The following is a 16,844-nucleotide window of genomic DNA, read 5'->3' as shown; positions in this document are numbered from 1 at the left end:
CTGTCATCAGACCACTTCTCAAGAAACCCACCTTAGACCCAGAAGTCCTCGCCAACCACAGGCCCATCTCCAACCTTCCTTTTTTATCCAAGGTACTAGAGAGAGTAGTTGCTGCTAAACTTAAGGATCACCTAAATCAAAACCACCTCCTTGAGTTTTTTCAGTCCGGCTTCCGCCCTGGCCACAGCACGGAAACGGCTCTGGTCAGGGTCACCAACGACCTCCTGATGACAGCAGATACTGGCTCCCCATCCCTCCTCATTCTCCTGGATTTAACAGCAGCTTTTGACACTGTGGACCACAACATCCTCCTTCACCGTCTGCACTCCACTATTGGCCTCTCTGACACTGTCCACAACTGGTTCACCTCATACCTCACTGGCAGAACTGAGCACGTCACCCTGGGAAAGGCGAAATCCCACACCCACAACGTCACCTGCGGTGTCCCCCAAGGCTCGGTGCTGGGCCCCACCCTGTTCACACTATACATGCTCCCCCTTGGCTGTGTCATCCGCAGGCATGGAATGTCATTCCATTGCTATGCGGATGACACACAGCTCTACCTCAGAGTCAACCCCACCTCCTCTGCACCCTTGCCACTATCCACACTAACCACCTGCCTGGAGGAGATAGAGGCGTGGATGAAGCTCAACTTCCTACAACTCAACAGCTCCAAGACTGAAGCTATCCTAGTCGGCACACCACACCAGGTCCGGTCATCCACCATCACCAGCATCACCTTCTCTGGCCAGAACATTCCCCTCTCCCCTTCTCCTCCCCTACCAACCTGGGCATCAAAATGGACCCTCACCTCACCTACGAGACCCACATCAAACATATATCCAAAACAGCTTTTTTTCACCTAAGGAACATTGCCAAACTCCGTCCTGCACTCACTCTGGCAGATGCAGAGAAGCTCATCCACGCCTTTGTCTCCTCCAGACTGGACTACTGCAACGCACTCCTCATCGGGATTCCTAGCAGCTGCCTCCAGAAACTTCAATACATCCAGAACAGCGCTGCTAGGATCCTGATGAGGGTGCGCAAATATGATCACATCACCCCCATCCTCAAATCACTTCACTGGCTCCCCGTCTCCCTCACAATTGAATTCAAGGTCTCCCTCCTCACCCACCAGTGCATCCATGGAACTGCCCCCCCCTACCTCAAGGAACTCCTCCATACCCCTCAGACCTCCTCACGCACCCTCCGTTCTACTGCCACCAACCTCCTCAAGACCCCCAGGACCAAGCTCCGCACTATGGGAGATCAGGCCTTCTGCTCGGCTGCTCCCAGGCTGTGGAATGCTCTCCCTGACCACCTAAGGGCACCACAGTCTGTGGATGCTTTTAAACGAGGCCTAAAAACCCACCTTTTTAATAGAGCCTTTTTTTAGCCTTTTAATTGAAAATGTTTTTTGCTTTATCTTCCTGTGTTGTAGCACTCTGAGATTTTATATGTAAAGTGCTTTTATAAATAAAATGTATTATTATTATTAGTATTATTATTATTATTATTATTCAAAACCTTGAATAGCTGAGTCAGGTGTGTGTCAGTGCTGAGCTGGGATAAATGTGACTGCTGCTAGTGAAAGGGGTAACAAGCTGACAGCCAATATAATGTTCAGACCTTTATTTTGAATGTAAATGTAATGTAAATACATTTCAGCTTTGTTGAAAATCAACGACACACTCGCTAGTCAACTAACACAGCTTGTTTTGGGAGCCCGCTAACAATGTAAAGTAGTGTTCTAGTTAACTAAGTACACTGTAAAAAAAAAAACTACGCTTTATTCAGTAGAGTTAGTATTCTGAATTGTTCAGACAAGAACATTTAAATTACTATGAGTGAACGTAAAAATGTACATCAGAGGAATGGAATGGACCCCAATAAGTTCTAAACATACAATTGTGAATAAACTGAAATTGCAATTCGTTGTTGGCACATCTGGTTCGTTGGAATAACAGTAGCGTATGCGCACAAGGCAGCTCAGACCTCAACGCATTTTTTTTGATTGGCCGCTTGGCCACAACTGATTTGCATATTAGCGGCCCCAAAGGATTCTGGGCCCAATTTATGTGAGTTTTGTGGGTCACACCGTGACCGGGTTGTACAGGGGAAAGTATGGGTTAGTTCCAAGTTCAAGAGGATCATTCAAGCAATAGCAATGACTTCGGAAGTTTAGCTGTGTCAATGTACCAATTCATAGCTTTCATGTGACGTCACAGCATAGTGGAAACGCCCACCTGACGGGCAAAAGGCACTTTTTGCGGGCAAAACCCACGGGCAAAACCCACTTTTTGCGGGTTAATAACTTTGATTTCCCGTGGGTTAGGAAAATAATTCCAACGTGTCCGGATAGAGTAGAAGACAGGGAATCCAACACTATTTGAATGGAGTCGATCCTCCACTCCTATCACCGTGGACACAGCAAGGAGCGAATTCCCGGATATAAATATTCCCTCGCCTCGCTGACAGCGGGAGTTGGGAGTTTCGTCCAGCAGCCGGTGAACGCCCGGTTGATCGAGTTTCATATTAAAAGTATATCTTCTCGGGGTGTCAGCGCGGTGGTTAAGGGCTCAAAATGACCGTATACTGATGGTGAATTTAGCAATAATAGTCTTATGTTTGTACCACCTCCATAACCGGTGTTATTCACGGGAAAAGCCGGTCAAGGAGGCACCCTTTGCAGGTCAATAACTTTGATTCTCCGGGGGTTAGGAAAATAATTCCAACGTGTCCGGATAGAGTAGAAGACAGGGAATCCAACACTATTTGAATGGAGTCGATCCTCCACTCCTATCACCGTGGACACAGCAAGGAGCGAATTCCCGGATATAAATATTCCCTCGCCTCGCTGACAGCGGGAGTTGGGAGTTTCGTCCAGCAGCCGGTGAACGCCCGGTTGATCGAGTTTCATATTAAAAGTATATCTTCTCGGGGTGTCAGCGCGGTGGTTAAGGGCTCAAAATGACCGTATACTGATGGTGAATTTAGCAATAATAGTCTTATGTTTGTACCACCTCCATAACCGGTGTTATTCACGGGAAAAGCCGGTCAAGGAGGCACCCTTTGCAGGTCAATAACTTTGATTCTCCGGGGGTTAGGAAAATCATTCCAACGTGTCCGGATAGAGTAGAAGACAGGGAATCCAACACTATTTGAATGGTGTCAATCCTCCACTCCTATCACCGTCGTGTATCTTGATAGTTCTTCATGAGTGAGGTGGTCTAAATAGTAGGCAGCCATGTTGAGCGATGTTGCTATGATACTTTTTGCCCGTCAGGTTGGTGGTTGCTAGGGAAGAAACCACGTGACTGAAAGCTATGAATAGTGGTTGACGTCCAATAAAAGCTTGCATGATTACATTGTGTGCGAGTTCAATAAATATCCACGCTACATTGCAAATCAGGAGCATTGTTCCCACTGAATAAAAGTTTATTAATATTGATGAAATTCTGTATTGTAGCGAATGTTATCGCTTGGTTGCGCGTTACAGCCAGCTAACTCGTCACGGCTACTGTTATATTTACTACTGTTGTTCACTGCGTTGTTGTTGTTCATTGATTGGCCGCTTGGCCACAACTGATTTGCATATTAGCGGCCCCAACGGATTATGGGCACATTCTATGTAAATGTTATGGGTCAAACCGTAGATGTTTCGTACAGGGGGAAGTATGGGGTAGTTCGAGTTCAAGGAGTCATCCCAAGCTAAAATCGTGCCTTGAATTGTGACTGTGTCAGCGTTCGATGGCGTGTAAACAGTCAATAAAAGCTCGCGTGATTAGTGTGTGCGGTCCAATTCATATCCATGCTACAGTATTATTGATTCATTTCAGAATTTAGGTTGTTTAATTATTTTGGCTAATGAAAAAGTGAATGGGGTGGAAAGAAAGACGATTATATTCTCGATTAGCTTTTTGTAGTTCTGTGAACAACACCATTTATTGAACAAACACATCTGCATTGGCAGAATGAAGAATTAAACATGATGACCATTGACAGGACAAACTAATATTAGTTGGACCAACATTCTAATATCAGTTGGACCAACAATCTAATATGAGTTGGACCAACATTCTAATATTAGTTGGACCAACAATCTAATATGAGTTGGACCAACGATCTAATATGAGTTGGACCAACGATCTAATATGAGTTGGACCAATGATCTAATATGAGTTGGACCAACGATCTAATATGAGTTGGACCAACGATCTAATATTAGTTGAACCAACATTCTAATATTAGTTGGAACAACAAACTCAAAATTCTTAGTTGGAACAACAAATTCTTAGTGCATAAGGTTGCCTTGAATTTTTAAATATTCTCAACTATTCTTTTTTTAGAGTGTAGCAGTCGGCATTACTCACCGAATCCATTGCATTGCAATATTTTGGCTTGACTAGCGAGTGTGTGTTGCGATTTTCAGCATTGTTGAAATGTATTTCAGTTTTTCAAAATAAAAGTCTGAACATTGGTTGCCGACTTGTTCCCCCTTTCACCAGCCGTTGTCACATGCTTGCAACACTGCAGCTCGCCAGGACCAGAAGTGACGATCACCGCTGTAGATGAAGATCATTCGAATATTGGGTGTTGAATATCAGTCCTTTTACATTGGTTGGTCATTCCTGCATATGACCTGCTCCTGACCTCTCACCCTTAACCTCTGACCCACCTTCTCCCATCCCTTCTTGCATGGTGGCAGACATGGTTCTGGAGGAGGTGGACCCAAACTGGGACAAGGAGAACAGTGAGAAGCCAACCAATCAGAGCCGGGAGGAGTCAGAGGCTCAGGGAGCAGCCTCCATGATCGAGGTCGTGCCCACCATGACACCTGAGGTCAGAGGTCAACCAGTTTGGTCACATATCACGTGTGAACACACACACAAGTGTACATGTTTAAATGCTTGAAAGTATGCAAGTCGCAATATCTCAGGAAGCACACTGAGAAATGAGGTACATGAGCTATGAACACACACACACACACACACACACACACACTCACATTCCCTGTACAGTATGGATTAGTTCTGATGGTCTAGGTTAGAATCGTAAATCATGACTCTCCCTGTCCTGCCTGTGGCCCTGCAGGCTGCAGAGACGCAGACGGAGAGGGGGACCCCTGTCACAGACAGCATCAAGAGGGAGGCACAGGAGGCTGCCATGGCCACAGTGGAGGAGAGGTACACACGGTTCCCCTCCTTTTTCCATGTTTGTTTCCTCCTTTTCTTTTCTCCCTTGCTCGTTCTGCCCTTCTCTCATTGTACTCTGCCTGTCTTCATTGCCGGTTTATTTCTCTCACTCTCTCTCTGTGCCCTCTGCCATCTGCCCTCTGCCAGGCTACAGCAGCAGCGTCTAGAGCTAGCGCTAGAGCTGGTAGAGGACGTAGCCAGGCAAGCAGCGGAGCAGGTCGTCAATCAGGCTGCCAAGAGAGAAGAAAGTGAAGGAGAGCAGTAAGTGTCACACGTACACAAGTGCATGCAGGCTCACATAGACACTTAGACACACATACACACACACACTTAGAGTATTAGTGATGCTATCAGTGATGGACTGTTGTGCCTGTATGGCTTGTGATTGCCGCTATGTGGAGCTACAACCCTACGCTCTGCCCTCTTCCCTTTGCCCTGTGCCCTCTGCTCTGGGCCTCGTGCCCTCTGCCCTCTCCCCCATGCCAGGTTGCAGATGGAGAGTCTAGAGGCACCACGGGTTGTAGAGGATGTGGCTGATGGAGAGCAGTAAGTGTTAAGGGCTCTGCACACAGCGTGCGATTTCTGTTGCGCGTCAACATTCCATTTTGAAGTTTGAATGGAAGTCTATGAGAACATCGCATTTACCCACACACGGCCCCGATTTTAATCGCACGGCGAACATTCGATTCCATTCATTTTGAATGGGACAAAGCACACGGCGTGCGAGTTTTGTCGCACTGTCAAATGAATGGAATCGAATGTTCGCCGTGCGATTAAAATCGGGGCCGTGTGTGGGTAAATGCGATGTTCTCATAGACTTCCATTCAAACTTCAAAATGGAACGTTGACGCGCAACAGAAATCGCACGCTGTGTGCAGAGCCCTTTACACACACACACACACGCATGCAAGCACACATAAACACACATTAACACAAAAGATCCACATATACACACACTTAGACACATATATAATGTACATACACACACATACACACACACACACATTTAGATGCACGCGCACACACACACACACACACACACACACACACACACACCCCACACACACACACATTGATCAAGCATCCTCTCCACCCCTGTGTTGAACCTCTGTGTGTGATGCAGCTGAGCTGGTGTGTGTTGTGACTGAGCTGGTGTGTGTTGTGGCTGAGCTGGTGTGTGTTGTGGATGAGCTGGTGTGTGTTGTGGCTGAGCTGGTGTGTGTGTGTGCGTGTGTGTGTGTGTGTGTGTGTGTGTGTGTGTGTGTGTGTGTTGTGGCTGAGCTGGTGTGGGTGTGTGTGTGTGTGTGTGTGTGTGTGTGTGTGTGTGTGTGTGTGTGATGTTGCTGAGTTGGTATTTCATGTTGCTGAGCTGGTGTGTGTTGTGGCTGAGCTGGTGTGTGTTGTGGCTGAGCTGGTGTGTGATGCAGCTGCTAGTCCTGAGTCACTGAAGTTATGATCACTGGGTTGTGATAAAAAGCGCTATGTAGGGCTGAGAGCTGCTGTGGTGCAACTCTCCCTCACATACACACACACACACACACACCAGGACACGCCATCGCTGCGAAGAAGACCCTGTATAATCATCCTGCTCACTGTTTACTTTGCAAAGACTGCCCAATATCCAGGAGGAAGAGAACGAGGAGGAACCAGAGTAAGTCCCGCCCTTACATCCTGTTTCCTCCCCCTGCTGCTCCTTAATATTGTAGGTAGAAGTTGCCACGAACCACTGGTACAGGGTCAGATGCATCTATTAACCTCCCAGTCTGTGTGTGGTTTCTGCAAGTACAGTTAATAATATGCTTATTACAATGTACTAAGAAACTTCAACATCTGATCAAATTAGTCTAATCTGATCCTAAATCAGCAGTTAAGGGCAACTTCTACCTCAAGCAGCATCACTTGGATGTTTCTGTTTCAACATTAGGGAGCTTTGCTGTTTCTAAATCTGTTGTAAAGGCTTACCTAGCACTAGCATCCTGTAGCCTCACATTGATGCTTACATTACTGTAGGTTGAACTATGAACCTACCTGCATGCCTATGATCACATGTCCTAGCTGTAGGAGGATAGGCTCTGTTCGACTCCTCCTTCATACAGTAAAGCATTAACTGAACAACAGCAATTCACTATATTCAACATCTCAGAATGAATTTGCACATAAAAGAGCCAGTTTGCAGTTTTTCTGACCTGTGACTGTCTGAGACTGAGTCTGAAGCTCTGTTTGTCTCCTCCTGCACACCGTCCAGTTTGCAGATGCTCCAGGAAGACAGCGACGAAAACACAGAATATAAGAGTCCTAGGGGAGCTAAAGTAACAGCAAAAAATAAAAGCCCTGAGGAGAGTAGAGTGACCGATTTAACAGTCGTTGGGGAAATCACAAAAATTGAAGATTATACACCCACACCGGAAAATAAGAGTCCTGAGGAAAGTCAAATAACACAGGAGAATACAACACAAAATCATAGTAACTTTAATGACGAGAAACAAGTTGCTGTCGAGGAAAAAATTGTCATTGAAACTGAGGAGAATAAGATTACAGAGCAGATTATAGTCACAGAAGAAAGTGAGGAATCTGAGGATAATAAGATAACAGTCACAGAGTGTGAAAGTGAAAATGTAGGGGATAAAGTAACCGAGGAGACAGAGAGAACTGAGGCTCAAAAGATAACAGAGACAGAGGAAACACAAGAGCTTACCCAAGTAGCAGAGAAGGATCAGACCATATCAAATCAGTCTTGTGTAAACACAGACAAAAGTGTTACTGCTGAGGAGAGCATTGTCGTTGAGGATGAAAAGATAATTGAGGGGATTCATATAATAGAGGAGGTTACAGTCAATCAAGACATAATTACAAACACTGGACACCAAAGCCGCACCACGCTGGAGAGTCCTGAGAGTCCTGCAGGAGCTAAAATACCTGAGGGAAAGGAGAGTAGTGTAACACAGGATACAGTCGTTGGGGAAATGATGACCACTGAGGAGAATGCAGTAACACAGGATACAGTCGTTGAGGAGATTGAACATATTCAAGAGAATAAAGTCACACAGACAAAGAGCGCTGGTGATAAAAAAGTATCAGATCAGACTGAGGAAACACCAGAGGTCACAGGACATCAGAGGAGGCTCACAAGGAAAAAGAGGTTACAGGACATCGTAAAGGACATCATGAGTAAGGTGTCAGAGGAGCAGAAGTTAGAGAAAACGTGGAAAGACACTGACCACGAGAAAACCTCAGAGGAAAATAAGATATCCAGCGAGAGTAACAACAAGAGATATGACACTGAGGACAAAAAAGCTGATGCGGAGGGAATAGCAGAGGCGACGAACAGTCCTGAGGAGAGAACGGTCACAAGGTTGACTGAAGTAACACAAGATCTTACACTCGTTGCTGATATCATCAATACTAAAGTAAAAGAGCTGACTAAAAGTCCTGAGGATAAAAAAACAGAGGAGCTTCAAGTAATACATGAAGTTACATTCGTTGTGAAAATAAAAATTATTCAGGAGAACAAGGTATCAAACCCGACTAATGTAAATAGAGACAAAAAAGAGTACAATACAACGACAGAGTGCACAGTTGTTGAGGACATAAGTGAGAACGCTGAGGGGAATCCCACGACACAAGACTTAAAAGTGGCTGCTGAGGAGAATAAGATATCTGAGGAGACTAGTATCATTGAGGACCATACCAGCCCTGTGGAGAATAATAATGAGTAAGCCAAATCTTTACACATAGAGGCTTGCTCCTGCATTGCGGGGGATTGTCTGTTGTAGTCACTTGCGCTTTAATCTCGGAATGTCTGGTGGACCAACGCGTCAAACTTCGCCTTCGTTTACCCAATACAAAGAGCGGGAAAAACTCCAGACTCCATAGCCATTGGCTTTACCTCGCATCAATCTTCAATCCTCCCACCAGCACCCTCCCCCAGTGTTTGAACACCACACATTTCTGATTCGGAGCCATGCCTTGCTGTCGTGTGATTCGCTAAAACCAAACAATGCCAAATACTTTACTCTTTCAGTTTACTCTTACGAAGGCCAGGTTTGAGTCGTTGTTATTTAAGGCTTATATGCGTTGTGCGCAATAGCCCTGTGCTTTGACGCGATATAAACTAGGCTACTGACTGGCCACTGCGTGCACATTGCTTTGCCGTGGCATTTACTGAAATAAGTGCAGGTCAGGACCATAAGTGATGAGTTCCATAGTTTTAATATGTAATTTATTACTGAGGTTAAAAGAAGAAAGAATGGATATATATTCTAAACGTGGCCCAATGTTGACAGAACTCTTGCCAGATCTTTATATTAAATCAGTTTTTAATAATGTCCATAACTATCCCAAAAAAAAGAAATCATGATTTAGACCTATATAAAATATTTTATATAAATGTTATTTTCTTTTTTACCCAAGTTAAACAGTTAAACAGTTACAGACACCCAATGCTATTAGTGGAATGAGTGAGGACCATCAACACTTTCTGTCCCATGGCATGTTGACCCTGACCTCCACGGTGTCTGACTGCAGCTCTGTGTGTCCTCTCCTCCAGGTTGCAGATGCTCCTAGAGAGTGGTGATGACAGTACAGAGCATAGGAGTCCTGAGAAGAATAGTATCGCAGAGGAAAATAAAATATCCGACAACAATAATGTCAATGAAGACAGTAAAGTTGCAGAGGAAAATAAAATAACTGAGTAAGATGGTGAATCTTTAGCAAATATTCTAGAGGCTTATTCCTGCATTAGGGAAGGGACACCCATACCTAAGCTCTACAGACCACTTCTTCAACAGAGAGCACATGGTTAGAACAACCTTTCTAACCATAGACTGTTAAACGGAAATGATGTGGTATGAAAACATCCAACAAACTCTGAATCTGGATGAACTAGCTCCTCAAGGGTATCTATGAAGAATTTGTGTCAAAAGATTCATGTAAATTGCTTTTTTTTTATTTTTTTAAGCGGGGCAAATCCTGTAGAGTTCAAACTCTCTGACATTAAGACATGGGTTAATTCTGTATGGGTGGCACACCTCCTATGCACACACTGAATAGTGTATCTTGTATAATGAGAAGTTAAGATGTAAGTCACTAAGTGGTTTCACATGCTCACTCTCCCTAGCAAGTTGACAAGCTTTGTTTATGTTGTTGAACTGGTTGGACCCTGTCTTGCCCAGGGACCCTCTATCATCCGGTGCTAGTAAGAGGCCTAAAAGTCAACATGGAGACCCTGAGCTTAAGGAGCGTTATGACCACCGAAGTGTTTCACGTGTCCAGTTTCTGTGTGAACCTAATGGCCCTGAACCATACTGTTATGGAACAATGTCATATTCATATAGGATGCTTTTGTAAGTTAGCGTGTGCGAATCCTATAGACTGAATAGCACATCTTTGTCTCTGAAAACTATATAAACTCATGTATGTGAACGTTATACTTTGAAGACTGTACCCTGTACTTTCGTATACTTACGTCGTATTCATTAAACCACCAAAGAGATCTCTGAGTCTGTCGTTTGTCACCTCTATCTTTAAGACCATCACTTTTTATAAAATCCCTACCATGTCATATAAATTACGCTACTACCTCCTCCTGGCGCTCCCACATGGCTAAACAGCTTGCTGTCTACTGCATGCATGTTGCTTTGAGGTTTCATGGCTTTTACATACATATTGCAGCAGGTCAGTTAGCCTCTAAAGATGCTCAGCTACCAGTCCATAGGGAACTGCTGTAGGCCTAACTGACCCCAGTTTGAGTGCTGATAGAAATGGCGACAATATCTTACTGACAGCGTTCTCATTCAGTAGTTTGATGCATCTTCTATTGTTTTGTCCCACCCTGTTCTTCACTGAAACAGTGACGACCGCAAAAGGTACGTTGGAATCTTAGATACCACATTTTAGAGGGAACACTTGTCTCATATATAGAGCGTGCCATAGGTTTCTTTCCTTTGTTTCACCCATTTCTCAACATAAATCTAGTTTGACCCCAATTCAGAAAGCTTTTACAACATAACCAAAGCCCCCCCTGACCCCCTCTGCATCCTCACACTCACAATTGACAACGCTTATCTCTATAATCCAACGCTGCTATGGCAACCTCACCCCAAAGAATCCCCTTATTGGCACTTGTCTGACCCTCGACGGTTACCTTGGTGATTTATCCAGGGTTTGTTACTGTCGGAAGTGTGATAGCAGACGTAGGACTCATCCGATGTCAGACGAAACCTTGAGCATCACAACCCATCTGCCATCAGTGTGTGTGTGTGTGTGTGTGTGTGTGTGTGAGTGTGTGTGTGTGTGTGTGTGTGTGTGTGTGTGTGTGTGTGTGTGTGTGTGTGTGTGTTACACGTTGTATACCTCCTTTATTTTACAAGGAATAAGCTTGAGTTTCACCGCATATACATTTTGTGGAATAAAGAGCCTGGCTTAAACACATAACGTTTCTCCTGAAGAGGTTGAGTGAGTTGTCAACTGTCCAATTATCTGCCCACATTTTGTTGTTTTTGAAATACATTATATGTTTATTTTTTCTCTCCCATCGTTTCTGACTCACTCAGTTTCTGGGCAAAATATTATACATATTTGATTTGAAGAACTTGTGGTGTGCTTGATGTAGCTTACCTTGCATGCAGACTATTCCACCGTATTTCCCCCAGGTTTGACTGCAATGTAACTAGAATGTTAATAATTCATGTTTCTCAACATTCCTTAGCATTATGTTTATTGCTGTGAATGTTTGTTTGTTTGTTTGTGTGTGTGTGTGTGTGTGTGTGTGTGTGTGTGTGTGTGTGTGTGTGTGTGTGTGTGTCTGTGTGTGTGTGTGTGTGTATTTGTGTTTGTGTTTGTGTTTGTGTTTGTGATTGTGTTTGTGTAAGTGAATGTGTTTGTCCTAATCCCATCATGTCAGCTTCTTTTCCCTGATACATTGAAGAGCTTTACCTATAGATGAGGTCTAAGCAGTAAAGCTGCTCTGCTCTGTGTACTACACACTACATACAGTGTTCTCTGTGTACTACACACTAAATACAGTGTTCTCTGACGCTCTTCCTGCCACCTCCTCCCTCCTTAGGTGCCTGAGTGACCAAGAAGCGGAGACTACCGCCTCCTCTGACCCAGAACCGCCAAAGGAAGCATCTCCCCCGGCAACAAAGAACGAATCCTCAGCTCAGGTAGGGAACATGTCATTGTGTTATTACACTCAAACCAGTACCTCACCTGTAAGGACTATGTTATAACAGTGTATATCATATACATATATTGTATTATTATTACTATATTACTATATGTATATACAGTATATTATCCATTTCTCATGTTGTTCTCGTCTCTGGTTACAGGTGGCAACGGAGGAAGGGAATGGTGGAGGTGAGTCATCCTGTTCTTCAACAGCCGTGCCTATTTTACCTACCAGTAGACCCCCTTTTTAGAATGTAAATCTGCTATTTACACACAGAGATCACTAGAGGGCGCTTCTTTTTTGTAGCCTGCCTCCTACACAGAGTATAGGTGTGGGTGGTAGAATGCACATATCTAGGAAAAGTCATGAAAGGAGGGTCCTGAAATTTGATCGAGTGCAAAGATAGAATTTCTCTAGTCACAGGGGTCACCGTGACCCCTCACGGCTCTTCTAGTGTTAAAGGAGAAAGCATTGATACTGAGGGTAGTAGTCCATACACAGTTATCCGAGAGAGAGAGGATACCATGATAGAGGAGGCTATATATACATATATTAAAACATAATAAACTAAAGTAACTTACACAAATAAAACATTAAATGAGCGTGCGGGCAACTTTGACTGTCACATACCAGAGAACGATTGTGTTTCGCAATCCGTTCAAAATAGCTATCATCACCACACACTGAATTTTGAGTTCTCTAACCTCTCTCATTTTAATCACAATCAAACACTTTCTGTTTCGCCTCGATGGCGTTGATCTAATTCTGGTTATCTGGCCGATGTGTTTCCGCCCAGTGCCCTCCAGCTGTGCTCCAAGGAGGAGCCTGCTTCTGCATTTCCCCCACGCCTCCCGCTGTCTCATGAGCATCCGCAAGCTGCTGCATTGCAACCAGCTCAGATGCCCCAAGCTGCCCTCTCTGCCCAAGCTCCCCGTCCTGCCTCAGGACCTAGTTCTGCTGGGCCAGGAGTTTTCCCAGTACCCCAAGCAAGCGCGAGACTACTGGCTTAACATCCACCATCGCCTCAACAGCCTTAACCCCCTTAACCCCCCTAACCCCCCTAACCCCACCCAGCAAGAAACCTAACCAGTAGCACCCCCCCCCCCCTTCCCAAACCCATCTCCATTCTGAACCAGAGAATCCCCTCCTCACCCTGTCCCCTGACCCTTGACCCCTTGATCTCTGACCCCTGGCACCGACCTCCACATCTCTGCCGTCATGTCTTCCACCACTGTTCTGCCTAATAGCAAAAAGCAGCAGCCCTCCACCCACTGCCCAGGTGAACTAGACACCCTCAAGGGTGAAATGTGCTGTCCTGTCCTGTCCTGCCCTGTGCTGTGCTGTGCTGTGCTGTGCTGTGCTGTGCTGTGCTGTGCTGTGCTGTGCCAATGCTGTGCTGTGCTGTGTCGTTCCTACTGTACAATAGTACATTAATGACATAAACCTCACTATGTCCATCTTAAATGTGTGAAACGTTGGACATGATTTAGCCCTGGGTTCATCCAAATCAAACCCTGGAGTGTTATGGACTGTACCTGTGAGAGTTCAGGATTGTTCTTTAGTGAGCTATGTAGAGAGCTCTAGAATGCTCTTGTGTGAGCTCCTCATCTCAGAGAGTTCTAGTCTCACAGCTAGAAGTTCTGGAACGCTCTTTTGTGTTCCATGGCGCAGGCGCAGGGAAAGGCCTCCACATCCCACAAATCATCATCCCCGAGGACACTCAGCCCACGACCCTGGCTGTGCCTGCAGACAAGAAGTAAGTTAGCTGAATCAATCTAATTCAGATTCAATATTGAGTAATATACCAAGGATCAGTGCTATCTAACTACATAGGCAGTGCTAGTATCACAGATGTTGTCCCCAACCCTGTCTCCATGTCTCCTTATATACTATCTCCTTATCTCCTCTCCTTATCTACTCCCATTCAGAGCAGATGATGACGACGATGATGTCAGGAGCCTCCTGGGGTTGCCTCCTGCGGATGACGAGTGAGTGACACACACACACACACACACACACACACACACACACACACACACACACACAGGCTCAGGCTACTGCTGAGGAGTGGTGTGTATTCCTGCTTAGGTTGGATAGGAATGGATTGTATTTGTACCATGCTTTTCAAAGTGCTGCGCTTCTCAAGATCATGATGTGTCCTACAGGATGCGACCAGAGTCTGCGGCCAGTCACACCATGTTTGTGGCCACTGAGCAACTGACTGAGCTGGTCAAGCGGTTCAGGGAGCGGACAGAGCGCAAGAGGGAGAGGATGGTGGACCCAGACGAATCTGAAGGAGACAGCCCCACAGCCTGTATGTAACCTCAACATGACCTCTGACCTCTAACCTCTAAACACAACCTTTCACCCGACCTTACCCCAAACCCACCAAGCCCATTATTAAAATCATGACTTCACCATAGATTAAACTACATTTTATTACTGCTATTAATACATAAATATTAAAGTATACACATGTCTTAGATTTACAATACAATAACAATTTTAACATAGGATTCATTCACAGCACACAGTTAATGTCTCACCCCTCTGTCTCCCTCCCCAGCCCCGGCCAAGGCACCTCCTCCCCCTCCCCCTCCTCCTCCACCCCCCCCAGAAGATGAGAAGGCTGTTGCTGCAGTGGAGGAGGAGGAGGTAGAGGAAGAGAAAGAGAAAGTCTACGACTTCTTCGGATACTCCATCAAGAAACCCAAACTGCCCCCAATGCCCCCACTGCCCGGCTGGCTCCGCATGATAGTAGACTACCGCTTTCCTGACAGCATAGACCCCTATACCAGTGAGTTAGTTACATAACACTATCACATAGACCCCTATACCAGTGAGTTAGTTAAATAACACTATCACATAGACCCCTATACCAGTGAGTTAGTTACATAACACTATCACATAGACCCCTATACCAGTGAGTTAGTTACATAACACTATCACATTGACCCCTATACCAGGGAGTTAGTTACATAACACTATCACATATGCCATATACCAGTGAGTTAGTTACATAACACTATCACATAGACCCCTATACCAGTGAGTTAGTTACATAACACTATGACATATGCCCTATACCAGTGAGTTAGTTACATAACACTATCACATATGCCCTATACCAGTGAGTTAGTTACATAACACTATCACATAGACCCCTATACCAGTGAGTTAGTTACATAACACTATCACATAGACCCCTATACCAGTGAGTTAGTTACATAACACTATCACATAGACCCCTATACCAGTGAGTTAGTTATATATCCAGTATACTATATATCCAAATATGTAGTGGAGTGTAAACAGTTAACATTTGGGTTTACTCTTGGTTATTTTCACTGGTATTCAGCATTCATTTACTTTTTCTTCTATCACTTCATCCTTGACTTTGGTTTGGTTTGTCCCTCTCGCCTCCCTGTAGATTTGGTCTACGTGCTGTGGCTGTTCGTGGTGATGATGGCGTGGAACTGGAACGTGTGGCTTATCCCGGTGCGCTGGTGCTTCCCCTACCAGACGCCTGAGAACATCCACCTGTGGCTGCTGATGGACTACACCTGTGACCTGATCTACATCACCGACATCCTGGTCTTCCAGCCCCGTCTGGAGTTTGTACGCGCAGGCGACATTGTGGTGAATGGATATACTGTACTGCTACAATACATAATACATACTGTATATATATATAATTCATATAATATATATTATACACATGCATGTAATGGACATATGCACACACACACATGCATACACACACATGCACCAACACCCTCACCCCAAACACACACACACACACACACACACACACACACACACACACACACACATGCATGCACTCCCCCCCCCCCCCCCACCACACACACACACACACACATACACACACACACGGGCGCTCAATACTACTAGACACTGTTTTAATCTGTCACATTATTCTTACAGTGTGACAAAAAGGATATGAGAGCCAACTACATGACAACAGAGAGATTCAAGGTGAGGAAAGAAAGATGCCCTGTCTCTTATTCTGTCAACCTGGGTCCTGTAATCTCACACACTCGCATTTTATTCGGAAATATTCTCTTGAATGTTTGAATGATTATGCCTTCAGGGGCATTCAGATCGGCTCTTCTGGTAGCGTGTGTATGTGGTGGTGCTTATTGGTCTCCTGTTTCTTTTTTCTAAATAATAGATTAAAAAATCAAATAAGACAATATAACATTAATGGACATGGTTATGAATATGATGATGCTCAATGTGTCACTTCATGTCTTTCAGATGGATATGATCAGTCTGATCCCTTTGGAGATTTTCTACTATTTCACTGGAGTCAACTCTCTCCTGAGATTCCCCGGCTATTTAAGGTAAGACTGCTTATTGTTGATTGATTGATTGATTAATTGATTGATTGATTGACTGATTGACTGGTGTCTCTTGTTCTCTCAGTGTTTATCATACTACTCCTACACTATGTTTAT

General features: G+C 44.7%; 1 protein-coding gene across 1 annotated transcript in view; it reads left to right on the top strand.

The window, feature by feature from the left end:
* Nucleotides 1-13,584: 13,584 nt before the first annotated feature.
* cngb1a (cyclic nucleotide gated channel subunit beta 1a) overlaps nt 13,585-16,844 on the top strand; it is a gene marked incomplete at both ends in the record, with an annotated part of 7,149 nt that continues 3,889 nt past the window's right edge. The window contains 8 exons of the mRNA XM_080527368.1: nt 13,585-13,645; nt 14,038-14,122; nt 14,295-14,354; nt 14,532-14,680; nt 14,933-15,163; nt 15,797-16,005; nt 16,312-16,362; nt 16,645-16,730. Of these exons, the coding sequence (XP_080383494.1) occupies nt 13,585-13,645; nt 14,038-14,122; nt 14,295-14,354; nt 14,532-14,680; nt 14,933-15,163; nt 15,797-16,005; nt 16,312-16,362; nt 16,645-16,730 (932 nt within the window). The remainder of the gene's footprint in view (nt 13,646-14,037; nt 14,123-14,294; nt 14,355-14,531; nt 14,681-14,932; nt 15,164-15,796; nt 16,006-16,311; nt 16,363-16,644; nt 16,731-16,844) is intronic.

This window comes from Nansenia antarctica (assembly GCF_963989245.1).
Source record: "Nansenia antarctica genome assembly, chromosome: 3".
Taxonomy (NCBI): Eukaryota; Metazoa; Chordata; class Actinopteri; order Argentiniformes; family Microstomatidae; genus Nansenia; species Nansenia antarctica.
The sequence above is the reverse complement of the archived record's forward strand: the minus strand, read 5'-3'. Positions and strand labels throughout refer to the sequence as shown.